This window comes from Alternaria infectoria, assembly GCF_024043175.1.
Source record: "Alternaria infectoria strain BMP 0036 chromosome Unknown scaffold_10, whole genome shotgun sequence".
Classification (NCBI taxonomy): domain Eukaryota; kingdom Fungi; phylum Ascomycota; class Dothideomycetes; order Pleosporales; family Pleosporaceae; genus Alternaria; species Alternaria infectoria.
The window spans coordinates 467,221-487,989 of NW_026250699.1; the positions used below are offsets into that span (position 1 = coordinate 467,221).

General features: G+C 53.0%; 8 protein-coding genes across 8 annotated transcripts; 5 read left to right on the forward strand and 3 right to left on the reverse strand.

Annotated features, from left to right (window-relative positions):
• Positions 1-194: 194 nt before the first annotated feature.
• Positions 195-1,100, forward strand: J4E92_006587 (uncharacterized protein; the record flags this gene model as incomplete). Its single annotated transcript, XM_051497954.1, has 1 exon — positions 195-1,100. One exon carries the CDS (start codon positions 195-197, stop codon positions 1,098-1,100), a length of 906 nt encoding a protein of 301 aa, XP_051351680.1.
• A 2,707-nt stretch (positions 1,101-3,807) lies between these two features.
• J4E92_006588 (uncharacterized protein) lies at positions 3,808-5,316 on the reverse strand (the record flags this gene model as incomplete). Its single annotated transcript, XM_051497955.1, has 4 exons — positions 3,808-4,120; positions 4,173-4,982; positions 5,050-5,130; positions 5,255-5,316. The coding sequence occupies 4 exons, from the start codon at positions 5,314-5,316 to the stop codon at positions 3,808-3,810; spliced, it is 1,266 nt and encodes a 421-aa protein (XP_051351681.1).
• A 1,487-nt stretch (positions 5,317-6,803) lies between these two features.
• J4E92_006589 (uncharacterized protein) lies at positions 6,804-8,345 on the reverse strand (the record flags this gene model as incomplete). The annotated part of the gene is made up of 2 exons (XM_051497956.1): positions 6,804-8,171; positions 8,226-8,345. 2 exons carry the CDS (start codon positions 8,343-8,345, stop codon positions 6,804-6,806), a joined length of 1,488 nt encoding a protein of 495 aa, XP_051351682.1.
• A 2,056-nt stretch (positions 8,346-10,401) lies between these two features.
• J4E92_006590 (uncharacterized protein) lies at positions 10,402-11,538 on the forward strand (the record flags this gene model as incomplete). The annotated part of the gene is made up of 1 exon (XM_051497957.1): positions 10,402-11,538. The coding sequence occupies one exon, from the start codon at positions 10,402-10,404 to the stop codon at positions 11,536-11,538; it is 1,137 nt and encodes a 378-aa protein (XP_051351683.1).
• Positions 11,539-12,106: 568 nt separating this feature from the next.
• Positions 12,107-12,949, forward strand: J4E92_006591 (uncharacterized protein; the record flags this gene model as incomplete). Its single annotated transcript, XM_051497958.1, has 2 exons — positions 12,107-12,137; positions 12,195-12,949. 2 exons carry the CDS (start codon positions 12,107-12,109, stop codon positions 12,947-12,949), a joined length of 786 nt encoding a protein of 261 aa, XP_051351684.1.
• A 382-nt stretch (positions 12,950-13,331) lies between these two features.
• Positions 13,332-14,043, forward strand: J4E92_006592 (uncharacterized protein; the record flags this gene model as incomplete). The annotated part of the gene is made up of 2 exons (XM_051497959.1): positions 13,332-13,338; positions 13,388-14,043. 2 exons carry the CDS (start codon positions 13,332-13,334, stop codon positions 14,041-14,043), a joined length of 663 nt encoding a protein of 220 aa, XP_051351685.1.
• A 221-nt stretch (positions 14,044-14,264) lies between these two features.
• J4E92_006593 (uncharacterized protein) lies at positions 14,265-16,104 on the reverse strand (the record flags this gene model as incomplete). Its single annotated transcript, XM_051497960.1, has 4 exons — positions 14,265-14,821; positions 14,871-15,860; positions 15,925-15,972; positions 16,044-16,104. 4 exons carry the CDS (start codon positions 16,102-16,104, stop codon positions 14,265-14,267), a joined length of 1,656 nt encoding a protein of 551 aa, XP_051351686.1.
• A 3,803-nt stretch (positions 16,105-19,907) lies between these two features.
• On the forward strand, positions 19,908-20,634 carry J4E92_006594 (uncharacterized protein; the record flags this gene model as incomplete). Its single annotated transcript, XM_051497961.1, has 3 exons — positions 19,908-20,236; positions 20,387-20,491; positions 20,541-20,634. The coding sequence occupies 3 exons, from the start codon at positions 19,908-19,910 to the stop codon at positions 20,632-20,634; spliced, it is 528 nt and encodes a 175-aa protein (XP_051351687.1).
• Between the last annotated feature and the right edge of the window lie 135 nt (positions 20,635-20,769).

Here is a 20,769-nt window from a genome sequence, read left to right on the forward strand (position 1 = left end):
TCCCTAGATACTATGTTTGCTAGTATAACAAGACTTTGCAATCCAGCTATTTAAGGTACATTCAGATCCTCCGGGGCTCTCTTTCCGACTAAGCCTACAGCTACCAGGTACTACCAAAATCTTACCAAGTCGGACTGCAATAATCAACAAAAGTACGGTCGACCAGACTACCACCAGCACAACTCATCCCCAACATGTCTTCCAAGGACATGTCATTCGCAAAGGCATTTGACGAGCTCTTACCACTCGAGATCAAGCAGATAATCTTCAAATGGGCAGCGAGCGACAACAGCAGCGAGATCCAGATCAGGCTTTTGCACGATAACGATGACCGGCTTGATGCACCAGCAGTCGACCTGCTCACGAAGTTAAAGGACCAGTACTCAGCCAAGGCGTACAATCAGGCCTTGGAGTATCTTACAGGATCAATTTTTCGGTGGGTCTTCAGCAGCGATACACAGCCATATCGATACCTTCTCCGTGCTTTCCGAAATTCGGTCCCAATGGAAGTTCGACAGCGAATCAAGCATGCCTATCTGCCTCGGGTCACCGTGTATGGTCTCATCAATCCTGCGACTCAGTCCACAAGCTTCGAGAACCTGGGATTGGAGGAACCGTCTATACCGAGGCCCTACTCTGATTACTTCACACGTCTAGGCGCTACGACATCCTCGACATCCTTTGATAGGCTCTTGATAATTATGCAAATCAAGAAGGACATCGCAGGAGGTATGCAGCTGCTACCCATTACGCTTCCTTCGCTCACGAAACTGGATCTCCGTCTCGACATCATTGACTGCTTGCAAAGAAACCCAGAAGACGCCATAAAGTTTGAAGCCACTTGCTTGGTTGATTGGATGAATCTGCTTCAGAGTGGACCGCTTCCGGGTGGATTTGGAGCACTTGCAAACCTCGTAGGGATCGCCAACCTCGATATTCGCATTATCTGGGATGACTTCCTTGACAAGAAACGGAATTTCGCAGGCAGATGCAGTGGGGTGATTGAGAAAAAGGCCCAGGACATGCTTATGGAGGCGTTATGTCTAAGTCTTCCTGCTGCGAGGAGCATAGAATTTGGTTCAGCACCAAGCACCATTTAGGGCATAACTGCGACATCCCCGACGGCCCGCATTTCTGTTCCACTTCCTTGTCACCTGGGGGCTCGAGTTGATGAAACTTCAGCTAGCGACGAGGAAAGAACAATATTGTTCATTTTCATTTGTAGAGATGAGTGGCACAGCGAAGTGTGTAGTTATCTCCAAAAGTTCGTAGTTGTTGGCCTATAACATACTCCGTGATATGCCAAACCGTCCCGGCATATGCAAGCCAACGTCCGGTCTGTGAATTCCCCTCAAATTCAGCTACCCGCCTAGTATCCGTACAAGTTGACACGCTCATTCGTCGACGCCTTGAGCCTCTGGTTCTCCTTGATGAGCATCACGCGAATCGCCCAGGCACAAGCGATCGACAGCAGCGCGAAACCAGCAGATGCACCGAATCCAATTCCGTATCGAGGCTTGTCGGTGTCTGGCCAGAGGTAAGCGCCGTAGATGTATCCGATCTGGCCTCCGACGTTCGTCATCGCCAACACGACAGCTTTCTTCTCTTTCGTCTGACTGAGGGTCGAAGATGCCCAACCAATGATGACGGAGTTGACGGAATAGGCGCCCATGGGGAAAATGAAGCACGCAACGTATCGACCCGCTGTGTTCATCGTACTGGCAGCGATGACGAATCCGACAATAGCGACTAATAGTCCACCAGTGATATGCCAAGTGCGCTCATGCATACGTCCTGAGCTCCAGCCTGTAGCGATACCTGCCGCGCCGGCAAGTAAGAAGGGAGGGCAGGTCAGTAGGAGAGTAATCGTTGTATTGAAACCGAGGGTCTTGATAACACTACCAGCATTGTCAGCTAACTTTCCCGCGAGTATTCGAATGTACTTACGTTGGGAAGAAAGAGTTGAACGAGCAAGCACTGAGATGGAAGTTCTGCATGAGACAGAACAGCCACGTCCTCTTGTCGCGGCACGCCTGCCTCAGTCCCTCCATCATGCTGACAGGCTCGGTGGAATCGCCGACTCGGTCACGCTCCATACGTGCATGGGCGAGTTCGCGCTCGCGTGGGTTAAGCCAGCTCGTGGTGAGTGGGGTGTTGGGAAGCATGAAGAAACCCCAGATGGCGACCAATGCGGTCACGGCTCCTTCGCTGTTGATGAGTTAGCGCGATGTATGTTCAGGCAAGAGAAGATAGACTTTCATGATGAACAGCCATCGCCATCCCGAGATACCTCTGGCGCCATCCAGTTGGAATACGCCGGCCGCGATCAATCCACTGAAGCCTGTAGCCAGAATCTGCGCACAGTATAGCAACGCGATACGTGTCGCCACTTCCTTCCTGGTGTAGAAGATTGAGAGCATGTACGTCGCTCCGGGGTAGAAGGGTGCCTCAGTAATACCCAGGAAGAACCGACATGCGACCAGTCCGCCGAAGTTCTGAACCAGCGCTGTGCAAGCTGATACGATGGCCCAGATGAACATCCAACTGCTCATGTAGATACCGGGACGTATCCTTGTTATAAGCATGTTACTAGGAATTTGCATAAGCACATATCCCACGAAGAGACTGCAAGAAGGTTAGCCTGTTCGTCACTATTGCTTCTCGAGTACGAGCGAGTTTCCGTGTAATACTAACATGCTAACACAAGTGTTGAACTGGACGCCAGACATTCCTAAATCCTCTTCGAGATTGTTCAACCGCGCCTGGGCGATGGCATTACGATCAACGTAGTTGAGGAAGTACATGACACATAATGTTGGCTGCGATAACATTAGCAGCCGTGTCTAGATCTATCATTGCAATACGTACCATCAATCTCCAGTCAATCTTCCTTACGAGCGCAATCTCTTCTGGGTCTGTCTTCGCCTCTGCGCCGGTGTAGTCCACAGCACCAGCATGCTTATCTGGACCAAGCTCACTCTTGTCTTCCAAGTGCGCCACGATTGTGGGCTTCTCGTCTGTCGGCTCGACTACGGGTTGGCGTTTTGTATCCATTTCGGCTGGAACTTTCGAGCGTCTCTCTCGAAAAGGTCAACAGGTAGAACGTACCGGTATGCAGAGGGCATGCGCTTTCCTTTTGAATGCATGATAGGTGGCATGGTATGTTCACACGCATGTTCCAATCAACTGCTTGGCGTGGTATTGGCACAGGATCTCACCAAGACTTTTCCCCGCACCGTGCTACAGTATAGCAAACATGCGCGCTCCGCTTGTTCAGCCACTAAGCTTGGCCTGCAGATCTTATCGTAATATACTGTCAGAATGAACACTATCCAAGACTTCTCGGTCGCATTTTTGACGCCGATCAGCAGATTGTGTGTGGGATTCCTGGTTCTAGGTTCGCAAGCGGCGCCCTTTGGCTGGGAATCTGGGGAAGAACTGGAGCCGACAACGTGCTTTTTGTGGAGAGATAGCGAACTATTGGCGGCGTTGTTGTGCGCTGTCGCATAATGTGTTCCGTTGGCGGCTGGCGGTAAGTTCTCCAGCTGGAAGGTCATACCGGTCGGAAGCGGTCCAACGGTTGGCGGACGTCACGCGATCGCATGTCCCGGTGGTTCGCGCGACTTGCTTTTCTCACGTTGCAGAATCCCCGAGTTCCAAATGCACGCAAATGTATTCTGGTATATAGCCCCTCAAACAACTGAATAATGTGCGTTACCTTACTCGTGTATATGGCCCTGTCTATCCACGACTCTAGGTGTCAGTCCAATTACCCGGAGGTTGATAAGTCACCGTCCCATTTCGCTCCTAACAAATACGGGCGAACTTATACTCCACCTGTCCATTCCTAATTGCCGGAAAGACGCCAGCGTCGATAAGTCGGAATGCGTCCCATTCAGCCGCACCCTCCGTCTTGAAGTTCCACCAGAACCAGCCCTGGGTCTTGCTCTCGAAAGCGGCGATCTGGGCTTCAATGTAACGTCGGCTGTCGTCCTTGTAGGAGGCTGACCACCGTGATAGGTCGTTTTGCCAATCGCAAGATCCAATCCTGGAGCTGCCTGGGAGGGTTCCATCGTAGCGGGCGCCACGGTCGAAGCCGTTGAGGTACTTTGCGCAATCCCTGGTACACGTTAGTAGACGTCTCGTAAACTGTAAGGATGCGGACTGCTCACGTCATAGCCGATGTCCACTCGCCAACAAACGTCCATTTGTCTGCACCGCCGATAGTCTGAGAGTTGCTGCAAGCGTAGCGTGCGTGATCCATAGGTGACATGCGGAGGAGATTGCTGTCAAACACTTGATATTCGTGGTGGTCAACCGCGACGTTCACCGCGTTCGCATCCGAAGGAGTAAGGAAGCCGTTCCACGTGTTCGGAGGCTTGAACCCGTCGTGAATGATGACTGGGGTGTCGGAAACCTCACGAACCTGACCGTAACCATCGCGATAGAACTGCCTGGTCACGTCTTCGCTGATGCCAGTGTACAATGCGGGCTCGTTGAGCAGTTGGATACCGACAACGACGTCCTGATACTCTGTCCGAGCATACTTTTGCGAGATTGTCCGTAGAACTTGGACAGTCTGCTTTACGGTGTCGCCGCGTTGCCATCCAGGGTAGTCCATTCGTTGGCCGGAATTGTCGAATCCGTTTTGAGAGCCTGGTGCACCATGGAGGTCGATGATGATCTTCAGCCCTAGACTTCGAGACCAGTCGATGGCAGCGTCGATGTAGACACTCGCACCGCTGACGTAAGGTGTACCAAAAGTGTCGTATGCCCAGAACCCGATGGGGATACGAACGACATTGAAGCCTGACTGCTTGATCTTGTTGAAGTCGTGCCATGATACGAACGAGTCCCAGTGCTTCCGTAGGATACTTCCCGCCGCATCTCTACCAAGCTTCTCGCCCAATGTGTATTCGTCAACGATGTCCCTCTGCGGGCGGCCTTGGTTCGCTCCATCAAAGATAGAAGGCGTAATCCAACTGCGTAGAGATGTTTAGCAACACAACTGGGTGGCGACTGGTGACGAAGACTCTCAGGAATACGTACGGTTCCAAGACCAACCATCCACCAATGTTAACACCACGAATCTTGTCAGACCCCCACTTGAAGTCGACACCGCGCTTCTCTCTTTAGATGGGTTAGCGGTTGCGTCATATGTGCGTTGGGACGAAAGGAGTGTCGAATGCGGAAGTGACTGCTCCATCACCGGAAAAGGAAAGACGTTCTCTTCCGCATCGTGCGCGTGACTTACGTTGGAGCTGCAATCGCGGCGGCGCATAGCGATAACGCAGTAAGTGCACGACTGATAATCATGTTGTCGGGTAGTATTGTTGGAAATCAAGGGTAGCAGTACGGGCTCTGAAGATGCGGTGGCGCTCAATCCAAATAAGATGTGATGGTATGTCTGTAGATGGGACCAAGTGAGTGCATTTAACAAGTTGCCGAGCGAACACTGTGGATGCGGCCAAGGTGGAGTTTGCGCGCTTTCCTGGAGGCAGCGAACTCGATGGAGTCGCGACTGCTGTGTTATGGCCATGTGACGGATATCCTCTAGTCCGAACTGGGCATCTAAGTTGGTAAGCCCACGGGTCTCCCGGGTTGTGATTGGTGTTGGACCCTTCGATCTAACTAGAAACGCAATCTGGGGGATTGTAGTGAACGTCTTCCCCCGGAGACGCGGATCGGGACAGAAAGCTACATGGATGACGACGCGGTCAGGAGGCGGGTTTGCTCAGCACGCCGAGGCGCATGTGACGCGTTCACACGAATGAACGACCTACATCGCATTCAGATTCTGGTAGCGATGAGCATTCTAAACTAGACATCTTGTAGTGCATACTCGCACATGAAATGTGACTGCCGTGGAGAAGCCTGAAGTAGAAAAATTTGCCGTGGAGTGATCATCAGCCATGGTGAAATTTGTAGCGGTGTGGGTAGTTGCTTGAATCTGAAACACCTGATCAAGTTGGACCCCTTCTAACGCACCAAGCGGCTTGTGGGATGCGAGCCTAAAGCGTTCGGAGTAAAGTTAGCACCGTGTGTTAGTACTCAGAGAGGCTGTTCCTGACGATCTTGGAACCTAAGATGCATGGCATGGACCATCTGACCCCAGATCTGCAGACTAATCTTTTGACAACCTATTACATCGTCGAAGGGGAATCGCAACACGCTCGCCTATCTCCATGCGTTGTTCCAGGCCGTCAGAGGGAACCTGTTGTCAGGCGGGGTTGCGGTGTTTGCTCCGCGCCTCCTATGTCTACTTCTCGGTGCATGACGTAGTGATGGCATTGTATAAGGCTCTCATTAGCGTTCTGATGCCAATGAACTCTGTTGCTGCAACTGCACTGGCGGTGCAAATCTTGGAAAGAGAGTTGTAAAAGGGGTTTGATTGCACGCAGCATGCATCTCCCGGGTGAAGTGGCGATTGGACCTGGACGTGCAGTGATAGATTGGGGTGAGCGCCGGAGATGATGCAGGAGCAAATGCCATCGCCACATAGGAGAGATGGAACCCCGTTTCGAAGACCCAATGAGGCGCTTGACAGTGAGATGCCGATGTAGCGATGCAGGCGGTGGCGAGCGGAGATGGACGTGTGGTGGAAGACAGAAGGGAGAGTGCGATCAAGGTGTGGCGTGGCGCCTCCCGGCCAGTTGCAGGGTCCAGGCGTCGGGCAACAACGGCAGTGGGGACGAAGCCGAGGCAATGACGCCATGTATCACGACTCACAACACGCAGAGTGCAACCGACTAGATGTCTGTGTATGCGGCCGATGTTCGGAGAGACTATCCTATCGGCCGTGCCTAGTTCTTTGCTAGCACCCATCCACCTAGCCAGAGAAAACCTGGGACGGCAGTGACAGCAGACAGCGCGCCCAAGACGGCCGCCATAGTCCCCCAGCCGCTGTCCTCCGCAAGAAACCCGGCCAACAGAGGTCCCGCCATGCAGCCGGCAGCGAACGCGGAGTTGTATAGTGCGTAAGCCTGCGCAAATGCACCGCCTTTGCCGAATCCTGGGCGTCCATCTGCGATCATCTTTCTTTCCTTGGCCTCAGCGACAGCCGATACCTCTGCCATGACTGGCGCGAACGTCATGCCCACAAAGAGCCCCGTGACCGCCAGTAACGCGCATAGCAGCACCTTGTCCTTCATCGTGTTCTCATCGACAAACCGGAGGCAGACGAGGGGAGGGCAACCGCCCAGAAAGCCAACGACTACCACATAGCGTCCTCCGTATGTGTCACTCAACCAGCCCCACAGCGGCGAGAGGAGACTTGGTATGACAATCGGAAGGAAAAGAAGCGCAGCGCCTGTCGAGGACCAGTTGAATGTGTTGGCGGCGTGGATGGCGAGGACAGAGTCGAAGGCCGTCAACAATGTTGCTTGAATGAGCGCACAGAATAGCGAGGCAAGCAGGCGTCGGGAATACAGGAGTGAAAGCACAGGAGGAAGGCGGTCGCGCACACGTTGCTGAGGCGGACTTCCTTGTTGCGCTTCAGCAGACTCTGCGTCTTGCTGAGTTGTCGTCCTGGTGAGACCTAAGCTGTCGCTTCGACTTGCGATGGCGATGGAGCCTAGTTCTTTATCCTCTGAGGATGCGTCTCCCTCGCCAGATGAGTGTCCCATGACTGTTGCGTCCCATCTCGCAGCCACCTTCTTCTCCACGAGCAACAGTCTGAGAATCACATCCAAGCCGACTAATGCATAGCACATGCCGAAGACGGCATTATAACCAGCCTTGTCGTAGACTATGCCACCGAGTAGAGGCGATATGAGCATTCCGATCGACATGCCTATGGTCAGCCACCCAGCAGCAGTTGCAAGTCGTTCCTGGGGCACCGTATCAGCCAGCAAGGCCAGGCCAACGACCCATACCACAGCTGCCGAAGCCCCCTGCAGGAGCCTTCCGACAATCAAAGCTCCAGTCGAGTTGCCAAGGTTCAGCAGGATTGTAGCTCCTAGGAGAACGAACAAGCCCATCAGAAGAGGAAAGCGACGCGTCGACCCGCGGTCCGCAAGCCATCCGCATATGGGCGAGAATGCAAGAAGAGCAGCGCCATATACAGCAACCAGTACCGAGACCCAGTATTGAACTTGGTCCTCCTCAATGTGACTACGCGAACGTATTGCGAATGGGATGACGGGTACAATGACGCCGTACAGAAACATGTCCTTCTTGAATCAGCTCTTGTTCTGCACCTAGCTACACCCGGATTAAAGACTTACTGTGAAGACGGCCAAAGACACAGTCCCGATAATGAAGGCATCCGAGCTTCTAACTTTGAGCATAACCGGTGGTTTGGATCCATGCTGCGTCAATGACGACAGCCATGAGGAAGTCGACATGCTGTTCTGTACTGCTATTGCTTGAGGCGCCGCGGAATCTATTTGTACAACAGTTCCCCTATGAGGACCCGGAGCAGTACCACGGTTCTCATGCGGCCCCTCATCTAAACGATCGTCCATGGATGCGAAGATTGCGGTACGACGATCACGTCCACACCATGCGTATTTATCCTCTCTGCTCTATCACTGACTATCAGCAATGCATATTGCTGCAATTCAAAAGACTGCAGGTCGATGAAGGACGATGCGATGCGATGCGATGCAGTATTCGTGGCGTGTGTGCTGGTGCTCATGCAACGGCTCTCTTCGTGGCGTGATCCCAGCCTCGTTTTTGCCGCGGCCTTGACTAGCGTATTGCCTGCATGGGACCCCCCACCTCGAGACCTCTTCTCTACAAGCAGGACTCCAACTCTCTCGTCGCCCATATGGTGTCATTCAATTGCACTACCGACTGGCCTTTACTTTTCCATGAACGAGTAATGTCCGGCCATGTGTGGAACATCATGGCAGCCACGTGAGAGCCATATCGCGCCACGTGCCTCAGCTGTGCGGAAGATAGATCATGCCGATGGAGAACGGACTGCATGGTCATCTGGTCCGGACCAATCTGTGAATGATTGCGATGCTTTTGCTGGTAGAGTGCCGACTCGTCTTGGAGCGCGTGTGAGGAGCCATGGTGGACTGACCAGACCTTTTGGCAAGGCAAGCGCATGTACATCGTATTGCACAGCTGGCACGTAGCGTACCTGTTGCGATGTCTGGTACAAGACCTGCGTTCATGTCTCCAAACTGGATAGTGAGTGGATTCTCAAGATATGTGCTGGAAGAGCTTGAACCCCGTTAGAATACTGGGGTGGACGTACCGCGACATTTCGGTCTCAGCCTCGCCAAGTGGGCATCTCTTCCCATTATATATCGATCTCCCTCACTCGGTTCTGTCGGCATACTACACCTCACAATATAATCCATGACATCACCGTTATACTGTTTCTTTGCTTCTTTCTGGTCTCCTATCTGTGTTGCCATCACAAGTCGCCGAATCTTTCCACCAACAATATTGCTCATTCCGTCGACACGTCTTGGGAGCATGTATTTTGGCCTTGCCTTTGTGAATGCGTAAATGTGTTTCAGATGGACAGGCTGTGAACTTCAAGTAGGGGGTGTAATCAGACAAAATGCCATCACGGTGACTAAAAGGATGCATTGCGTCATAAGCTGGCCACCTCTCGAATCGGCTGGTCAAACACTCACATTCTTTCCTTAGCTGTCTCATACACATCGGACGTTTTCAGAAAGAAATATGGAAAGCGGCGCTCTGTAGTCGGGCGGTTTCATGTGGTAACTACCGACTTCACTTTCTGCCGGTTCCATCAGTACCTGGCATTACCACCCGATATCATGTACGCTTGAGGATCAAATGCCCATCCCCATCAACAAAGTACGAAAACGAATGACTGGTAAGACTACATTGTCGTAAGAACTTGCAGACTTGCGTTTTGAGAATAACGTCGACTTCAGCGCGTATGTTCAGTTTACGCTTATATGAGGTGCGCCTTCGTGAAGGCCGGTCGAATTTGACTATCATACTGATGGACCCAGCTTCTATCCATTTTAACGAGCCATGCGATAGCTCTTCTACTCTACTTCACACCTTTTTCTTTGAGGCCCCTCGTGGGAAGGGGGCTTGCCACCGTTATCTCATTGGCATTATGGGAGTTGTGAGTGACTCGTCGTTTACAGGTCGTCGCAGTACCGTGGTTATTCACTTGAAACTCCACTATTACGTCATATTGTGGCAGCCTGGACCTAAACTCGCTTCTCCTGTCTGAGAAAAGAAGGACATTAACGCACAGACACAGATGACCCTTGCTCACGCAGAGCCGCAGCAAACTGTCGCATACAGCAACTCGTCCATTAAACCCCGACGCTCAACTCCCACGACTTCTCCAAGATGGTACGATCCAACTTTGCCACGCCTGTTCTGAGCGCATGCGCACACCCGGTACCGACCACTCTTGCTTCCAGGCTCCCATCGCCACAACTCTGCCCATCATGCATGATAATTTCACAAACCCGAGACATCGAGGCTGTACAGGAACAGTTTGACATGCGCGGTGGTCTTTTCCAGTCCAAAGAAGGCGGCAAAGGCGACCATGCGAGCCCTGGCCACAAGGCCGTCAGAAGGAACTGGCGCAGGGCAAAAATTGCACTAACCAATACTGTGGAGTTGTTCGAAGACTTACTCAACGACACAAGTGTGCCAGTCCAGGACCTTACCAAGCTGAGAGAAGCGCTCAATATTTGGAACTACAAGAAGGTCTTGCTGGGTAGAGTGCCGGGTCTAAGATACGTTGACGGTGCAGAAGAAGGAGAGCCGACCGAGTTGGAGAAGGAGGGCGCGCGTTTGTTGATGAAATGGGTGAGGATGGTGATCGAGAAAGAGATGAAAGAAGAGTGGAGAGACGAGGTAACATCCGTATCCACGGCAGGATTGAATGAACCGCAGCAGGTGCTCACGATGCCGGAGTCAACTGGATTGGATCCGTTAGTGGAAGCTTTGCGCAGTCAGCCACCGGAGTCTCAGTGGATTTCAGCACCAGAACCGGAACCGAAAGAAAGTTTAGACGCACATCCCACAGCCACAGCAATGACTGCAACCCCGCTAGCATCCCAGCATAACTCCGCAGTCCCCAAATCGATCCTTAAGCGCCTACGCACTCGCACCATTCCAGGCAGCCAATCCGCCTCACCATCGCCTAAACGGGTCCGTACAACAGATTCGGTGACTATATCACCCGAGCATCATTACGTCGTCAATCCCTCGCCCTTCCAGTCGCTCTCTCGCACTGCGGTTGTGCTGCCCCACGCCGAACATACACTTGCCGAAAACCATCGCCCGCGACCTAAGTTCCATCGCACAACTTCAGCCTACACACCCGGCGTATGGGCATCGGATGCTTTTAGCGAAAAGGTGAATACTAGCTTCCTTAGCATGTCGCGCGAGGATATGGAGAAGCACTACGATGATGAGTCAGCAGAACAAGAGCAGGAGCAGATGTTGGCGGATAAGCTGAAAGAGACGAGCAGAGGCTGGGTGGCGCTTTGGTGGGCGAACAAGGTTGCTCCGCACTTGGACCTGGAGAAGCTGAAGATGGAAATGCTAGCACGAAGTGGGGAGACGGAAGTGAGGTAGACCACCGCACTTGGTGTGCGAGAGTGTGCGAAGCTCAGGGTCGTGATTGCCGCTACGAAACTAAGGATTCGACCTTTAGGAAAACACTAGGCTTTGAGACTACTTGGGTCGGGGTGACCATTCTGGGAACTGTTTGAGACGCTTGTATACCCCTAGACATGATGAGTACGGGCGCGCGATATTGACCGGTTTCTGGGGATCCGGTGCGCCTTCCAAGGATTGCTTTCTTTTCGTTTAGATGACCTGGGGAGCGAAGCCGCCTAGCATTCGTTTCACATGCGAAAGCTCATAAAGCTGCCGAAGGATCGCTGGTGATGGAAGCGACATTTGATTCCAAGCATGAGCGAGGGAGCGCCATAGCGCCGTGTTGGACGCAAAGCTGGGGCGAGGAGATGGGGCAACGCGTCGTCGCGTCAGGCGTTCCTGCCGTAGCGCGAACACCCCAGTCGGGAAGATCTCCGCAGCTACGTCACAATGGCTTTTCTAGAAACCTTAAATGTAAACACTTCCTCTCCATAACACATGCATCTCTATTGTAGCGGAGGCCACGACACGGATCAACCTCAATATGCCTGCTACACAACCCAGCGCGAATCCAGGTGAGTTCATTCACGCCTCCAGCTAGCTTGTTGTGACGCTCTAACCGATTCCACTAGCGCAGGAACGGAACCGAGAGGAGAACAGCGAAGTGGAACTGGGAACAGAATCGGAAGCTGAGAGCTCAGGCGCAGAGGAAACCGACGAAGAAGACCCCGAAGCGCTGCTCGAAGAAGTGAAAGCAGATCAAGCTAAAGAAGAAGAAAAAGTCAAGGCCGCCGCCGAAAAGCTTGGGGACACAGAGCGTAAAGTAGGTGACATACGCGGAAAGTGGCACCTCTACTCCGCGCAATGGGTGGAAGAATATGCAAGCAAGGATGGCCAAGACCTCGAAGATAACGACTGGACCGACGGTGTGGGAAGCATCGAGTTTGGAAAGCACCTCATCGTCGAAGATTTTGGTCCCTATGCTGGCAATATGGGCATGCAACTCGAAATCTGGGGTGGGCCTGTAGACGCCCATGCGACCACGTTCAACAAACCGAAATATACATCCACGCTTCCCGAAAGCGTCCAGCTCTTCGATGAGGGTGAAGAAGACCAGATCTACGTCGAACTCAGGTTTCTCGGAGATGGCTACTTGGAGTTGCACATGGATGGTATCTACTTTGCTGGGATTCTGGTCCAAGATCGGAAAGCTGTGAAGCGCGCAGCCGAGGAATTCGATGACGAGTGGCGGAATTGCAAGTATACCAGGCATACGCACCCGTCGAATATGCTGGCCGGGTTTGGGGTGCCCGATGGCTTGGAAGACTCTGATTCTGGGAGCTTTGACGAGAGCGACGATGAGGACGATAACGAAGATGGAGAATGAGAAAGCATGCGATCTCCGAATTTGTATACACTTCAATCTTGTCATTTACGACTTTGTAATATATCCTTTTGGTTTTGTAGTGCGAGGATCTCTGATCGTGAATTCGACGTGTGATGACGATGTGGCGTCGGGCCGAACCCAATGCACTACTCTTGGTAGACCAAAAACAATGCAACGCGTCTCGGCGCGACCCTCAACCCGACCTTGAGCATCACAGATTATCTCTCTCCACCAACGAATTTACTTCTTCCATCTGCGCATAGACCTGTATAGGCGAAGAATCGAACCGTAATCCTCTCCCTGGAGTGTTCAAACCAGAAGAGCTTTGTTCCGTTTCGGTATGGCGACGCAGCATAATCACGACAATCCGAGAGGGTTTGGCATGCATAGTGGTAAGATGCCACGACTCTTGTTCAGATGAAAGTTTACATACTCTAGAAGAGACGCCGGTTGCAAAGAAAGAAGAAGAGTGCGAAGATGAAGAAACAGAAACGGACGAGGAAGAGGAATACTACGTAAATCATCAAGAAGTTGCTGCCGAACACAAGACCGAAGCAACCCGTTTCGAGGATCAAGCACAAGCTCTCAAGAAAAGACTACAAAATGGCGAGAGGATACCTCTGGGAGACATCAGCGGCAACTATACGCTTTACTCGTCTCAACATTTGGACATATATGCTCAGAACCCAGACCAGTGGTGGGAAAAGAGAAATAACATCGAAGACTGGGAAGCCGGAAGCCTGAAAATCGGTAGGCAGTACTTAGAGCCACTGTTGCCTAAAGGTGATAAAGAAATTGGAGTCAAGCTCGATCTCATTGACGAACCGGAAGACGGGTTTTGGATGGACATCAGGAGCCCTCCGCAGTTCGCGTCACAAGACCCGGCTGGAACGTTTGCCTATGGCACTGTGGATGAGGCTGCCTTTGATTGTCAACTCATGTTCTTGGGTGAGGGTGTTTTGGAGCTCTGCTTTCCAGGCAACAAATTGAGGTGCAAAGGATTGCCTGACTCTGTGCGTTACGTTGGTGTCTGGGATGGAATGGACGACTCAGATGACGATTTTGATTATGATTCGGAACCTTTTGGATACTGAGCAAGAATGATGATAAGCCGGGAACTTGTTGCTGTGCTATCAGTAACTGCAAGAGCGAACAAGACCTTGCCGAAACGTATGGTTACCAGCATAGTGATGTCGCGAATAGAATAATTCAACGATGAGACTTTAATGGCGTACATTCATTAGCAACAAAGATATTGTCATCGCGACGTATCCAAATCATTATCCCGCCATCATTCTCAACAGAATCCCAGCGCCTATCTCAGCGGCCGTCCATCTGTGACCTCTCCGTACGTCGGATCGTCGTACTCTCCAAAGCAAGCGAAATCGTAATCCGCAAGCTCAATCTGCTTTTGCTGGACCTTCAGGAATGTTTCCATCTCGCACCACCCGTCGTCTCTATCACCACATTCCTTGTGACTACGACCCAGTGGAATAGTCCTTTGGTTGAGAATAAAATGAACGTAGCTCGTCGGCGGCCCGTCAAGATATATCTTCTCGTCCGTCCGGTTAGGGTTGACGGGCGCAGGTGCTTTGATGACTTCGATGTCGAGACGACCAGCGAACGGTTGGAGATGCGAGAGGATGAATTCGCGGGGCGTCTTGATGTGGGTCGTGGGCAGTACCTCGCTGAACTGCGTGATGCCGAATGCGACGAGAATACTGATGATACCGGCGTCATGGCTAAAGTCTAGGTTCAGGTTCTGATCGATGGGAAAGGTGACCGTGTTATTGTCAAGGGTTACGTTGATTTGGGCAGAAGGGGAGGTGATAACGTGGTGCTGCATGCGGGCGAGGACTTCCTCCACGTAGCCTGTGCAATATTAGTATAGTGAGGTAGAAGAGACATCGTCAATCCTTACCGATTCCAATAGCACGGCCGACTGAAGAGCCAAATCCTGTGCCTGCCTGGAATGAAAGATCCAGGGCGTACTCGTAGCCTTCCCATTCCTCGTAGGTAAACAGGCCGCACCAGTGAGAGAAGCCAAGCGAAATTGTCTCGTACGAACACAAAGCTTGAGCGTTGTACGTATCGGTGATTGTCCAGTCAAGGTCACCGGTGATGTTGCTTCTGAACCTCTGATGAGCATCATGAAGGTACACGCCGATCCATTCCATGAGCCCTTGTCGAGCCGTCGGCCAACTCGAATGGTTGCACTGCTTGTAGCCAGCAAGCGTATTGTTGAAGCCGGGCGCCTCAATTGCCAGCTCAAGCGTTGCATTTTGCGCCCAGCCTAGACCGAAAAAGCCGGCAAGGAAGTACTCCGCCGACTCGGTCATGCGTCGTTGGGTCGTACTCCGGACGATAATCTTGCTTCCATTGTTGGGATACAAATGGCCATACTGGTAGTAGTGCAGAGTACCAGAAGTAAATAGCTCTTGCTTGCCATTGGGAACGAGGATCTCAGCACCCAGTAGGAATTGCCAATCGTTGAGGAACGAAAGGGGTCCGTGACCTGTGAACTTGCCAGCCGCATCCGTGAGCTTCTTCCCTAAAGTCCGCTCTGCAGCTTCACCACTGACTTCGGGGTACCGGCTTCCATGGCGATGGACCATGTTGAGCCATGTTACGTTGGTGCCAGGCGGTATCGAGTACTCGTTTACTCCGAAGCCTCGGGGATTAGGGAAGTAAGGGCTGATGTTTGCCATACTTTGGAATATGTTCTTGTTTTCCGCATTGCCAGCAATGGGGATTTGTGTTTCCAGAGGCGTATTTGGAATGTATGACACGCCGGCAAAAGGTGCTAGGTTTGTCTGCGCCATGAACGGTGCAGCGCCCGTCTTGGTAGGACCTTGGAAGTGTCCATCGTCCGTGACAAAGTAGTCTGGAACAGATGACTTTGTTGGTATTGCTGTGCGTTTGTTAGTTGCTGCTTCAATCTGCTGGCCTAACCAGTAAGATTAGGGAGTACCGACACTTCACATCCTGTTCGCCTTGAAGAGGTACTTGAGCCCCAGATCGACCTGTTCATCATTAGTGACTGTTAATTTAAGCCACAGCAACAGTAGGTGGCTAGTGGATGAGGCGTACGCACCGAGATTGGCCGGGCTAAACGAGTTGAGGAGCTGCAGCGAGAGCTCGAGGATGCCGTGCATGGTGGGGTAGCTGCGAGCTCTTACTCAGCAACGTGCAAAGTCCAGGTCTAATGAGGTAGGTGCGATGGACGTTCTGCAAACAAATCACCGCGTCACTACACGTCGCTGTCGCTACACTGGAGTTTTCGCGTCCAGATTGTTAAGAGACAGCTTGAGCTTGGGCCAGGCGTTGGAGTTGGCAGTGACGCAATGCCGAGGGCTGTCCAACACGGTATCCTGGACCATATCGCCCACATGGGTGTTTCGCATTCCGCTCGCGCTCGAGAGTTGAGAAATGTGTACTGCGGACGAACTGTTCTTCGTGCACCATGGTCATGTTTTGACTCATCACGCATAGGATACAAAAAGATGAACGCACGCGCCGTCGTGTACAACATCATAGCTGCGAACAGCTGGGACGCATGGCAACTGATTTTTCCTGACTTTAAATCGCATTTACATGGTTGATGTACCTTCAGGGCTTGATATGAGGTGGGAAGGCTAGATGAGGGTGAGGCTTAATGCCGCGACGCCAGATTGTCTCCACGAACCCTTATCTGGAGATTGCGGTCAACTACATTCACGCAACTGCAGATCGATCGCCGATTTCTCAGACCAATGTTCTCCGAAGATCGTTGATGAATGGCGATCAATAAGAGAATCTAAAGAGTTTGTCGGGACCTCGCGTCGGCGCTTTAGTTGCCTCATTAAGTTCCCATATGGTCTTGACTCCTCGGCCACGGAGATGGGCAACGATGATCTTCAGAAAACTATGTTTGTGGCCGCAGGGGATCCGGGGAATCCCCAGCTGTCTGGTCTGGAAGCGCCATATCCGAATCAAGTGGGGAAAGACTGCTAATCGATATGGCAGCGCTTCATACATATCTCTGGTGTCAGTGTGTTCTATGATCTACCTACACCGTGTCTGATGACTGTCTCTTCGAATGACAGTCACCTTTTATATCCAGTGACGGGAAATTGGCGTTTCCAAAGTAGATATATATAGACCTCGCACGCCGGAGTTGAAGGCAGTTTTCGTCCAGTGCACAGAGGCATCTGGATACTGTTTCTTCCAGAGGCCAGGTCTAATAGGTATATATCGCATGTTATAGGGACGCGTGGTTGTCGGAATCCACCACCGGCGAATTTGTCGGTGTCTCGCGTCCAGCTCTTCATGCCCCGTGATGCATACCAGGCGTCCTTTGCGAGTTACATCACCACATCCCAGCGGCGTCACTCTGCAACACAAATCGCCGCACTGTCTCCGAATGCAGCCCTACCGGACATATAAACCGCAGCTCCACAATTGCTCGCACGCCGGCGCAACAGCGGCATGTTGTGACTTGGTTCGGCAGCGATTGATTACTGGGTTCGGTAGCCTTCCATGATCGAAGTGTCGTGATTGATGTCGCCTTGTTCTGAAATATCAAGTGAGGTGTCGGACCGATACAAGTGTATTGGTTGCGTGTACCAGGTGGACCCTGGACAGCAAGAGCATGACTCAGGTACCATCTGCTGGAGAACCACCGAAGAACGAAAAGTGGACACCCTACAGCGAATTGCCGGACCAGCGATGATGCAGAGACAACGGGAAGAGTGCTAGCAGCATGCAAACCGATTGATTGAGTGAAATAAGCGAGCTGTGGTGACGGTTTTGTTGAGTTGGAGATGTCGGAGATGTTGGAGACGTTGGAGTAGAAAGTTTTGCAGAAGGAAGTCAAAGCAAAGCAAAGCAAACGGTATCCCAGTGGAAGGACAGTGTGATGCAGTCACACTCCCATGCGAGTCGCGCAGAAATGTTAATTGTCATGATGTCTTGCAGGCGCGTCGGCCTGTCGCTCTCACGTTACAGAGCATGTGTGTCGCCTTGAAACCCCGTGCGGATCGTCGCCGACTGAAAACAGCAGTGGCACGCTGGCAAGGTATGTAGACGCGTGGTGAAGCATGCTGCGCAAGGCCGGACCGAATAAAGCAAAGATAGTAGTTGCAAGGCCGGCATCAGCCGGTCCTACTCGAATACCCGCGGGAAAATGACACTCGTTCCTCAGTCTTGCCCCAAGCAGCCGTGTTCCCGAAGGATCGTCGCGAGGCAGAACAGCGGTGACCTTTGGATGCTTCAGAAAGCTCACCCAGCGCAAGTCGCAACCTAGCGAGATGCGGATCGTACCGGCGAGGTGGAGCTATGCGCGCTGAAACAACTTATTGATAATGGGGAAGCGGTAGGCCACTCAGACGAGTATGTTTTCTCACGTTGGAACGTTCAACGTCATGATCCTGGAGATCGCCGTTGTCAAATGCAGGAGAAGTACGGATTGGACAAAGTGCGACAGAGTCGCGGCGGAGGCGGGAAATGTTCCATGCACTTATGACAGAATCACGGCTGTCATATTGCACGAAAAGAAGCTCTTGGCCCGGCGCGCAAAGGTCGAATAGAAGCACCGTGAGCGGTTGCTCAGCGGCCAGGGTGACGTGCTGATCAAACGAGAATTTCGTCATTGGTCATGGCATAGTGCGGAGTCAACGCACACGAGATCTAAGGGTCTCTGGCGCTCGCGAGGGAGTGTGAGGGGCTGGCGACGAGGCTCGAAAAGGGCTTTTGTGTGTGCCGGGCGCTGGCTGTGTGCGTGCTGGTGGTGCCAACGGGCGAGGATTGGTGGCAACGGCAATCTACAAAATACCATGCAAGCCAAAATGGCAGGCCAACGCCGCCGCCGCAGGGTCCCCTTAGCCGATCTTATATATTCCTGGTGCGCAAGCTCGACGAAACGGATGGCTCACAAAGAGGGATCAGCAACCACGCCCAACATGAGCGGCTGGTGATGTGCGCATGGACAGCATGACCCGCAGTCAGTCGGTCTGTAACGCGTCGCTGTGCGCTGTGGGTACAATACCTAGGTAGTTTGGGCGGAGACAGCGTGGTGGTGATGCACTGCTGGCTGGGTGCACGCAGCGATGAGGCTGCCCGCTCGCATCGTGACTTTCAACGTTGGACGCAGGCACCGTCGTCGCCGCGCCCAGCACACGCGCAGAGACGTCAGCGACGACGCCATTGGCGGTTGACGGAACCCACGGCAGTGTTCAGTGATGTCAGCCGCCCGCAACGCGCAGCCGTGCTCAGTGTGCGGTGGGACGTGGCGGAATGGGGCAAGTGATCAGCTCTCCCATGTCTCACAGCGGCCGGCGACGTCATGCACCGCTTTCGGCCTCCATCATGACCTCTGCAGTCGCAGCGCCGCAGCGACGTCTTCAACCCCCTCGCCCGCGCGCACGCCCTGAATCACGCCGACGACACGGTCCACGCTGCGCTCATCCACTGCCTGCCCGCACCACATTCGCCAACACGCCCCAGTTGCCCTCTCGCAGGCCTGGCAATAGCTGTTCGGCCATCGCAGCGCTAATTGACCGCTTCTAATCATCCGCGCCTCTGGTGGGTGCTTTTGCCCTTGCCGATCAGCAACGCAAACCTTGCCTGCGTGTCGACAACAAAACACAGTCACAGTCATCTCGTGAGTACAGTACACGCCGCTGGTAGCCATACGAGAGCGCTATTGCCTGCTGCCGCCGCCGCCACCCCGAGCTGTCACCTAGGTGCGCTCGCTGCGTGCACATTCGACGCCCGCGCGCAGGGATCCTCGTCTCGGGAGACCCTGAAGCATTATCTGGCTTAGCGCGGACAGGGGCCCACCCACTCTAACATCCTTCCACATCAACCGTGTGGCTTTATCTTGGCCTGAATCCACCCACGGCATACTCTTGCCGACGCTCGCCCACCTGGCTCCATCCCTAACCTACACTCTGAGAGCCGCACTATACTGTCTCGTGCCATGAACCCGCACATTTCCATCACCTCCTACCCGTCTACTTCAACGCAAGACGACCGCCGCCCCTCCTACCCCGACGACATGTCGACTTCCTCCTCCAACTCTTCCATCAGCGACCAGGAGATGAAGAACGACCCCACACTACAGGCCCGGCCCCGGCTAGGCAGCAGAAAGTCGAGCGGCACCATCATAATACCCCGCGACAGCCCCAACGTCGAGATGAAGGAGGAAGAGGAGGAGTACGACGACGGCGATGCGCGCACCATGAGCCCTCGCCGGAGTAGCGAAGAGATTGAGAAGATGGGCCAGGATGCTCGCCAAGCTCTGATAGAGTAAGTAACTCAACCCTGCATCTCCACGTACGTGGCATGCAACGCTGCGACCCCCCTCGGTGTCGCTGTCGCCCACTGTGCTACCTCTCTCGTTTGTGTGCGCGTTTTTGACTTTCGTCCCAGCCCTTACCAGACTAACCGTTTCGCTAGACAAGCAAAAGCCCTCCAAGCCAGCCTCATGCAGATTGTCGACCGCGTCGAGGTCGTCAAGAACGAACACGAGAAGCTCGAGGGCGGCAACAAGTTTCTCCAATCGTAAGTACTCTCCGCATCTCCATTGTGACGACTGGCTAACGGCGCGCAGATATATTGGCGAGCTGATGCAGACCAGCAAGCTCACCTCCACCGGCGCTGGCAAAGCGTCCAAAGTCAAGGGCAAGGGCAGGGTTATCAAATAACAATCAGTCCTCGTACTCCTACCCACAGGCGCGGTGAGCCTCCACTACGTCGGCATTCCTCCCAGGCCCCGACTCATCATGGACGCCACTCGGCTCTCGAACCCCTACTACCACGCAATCATGATGGTCTACTGT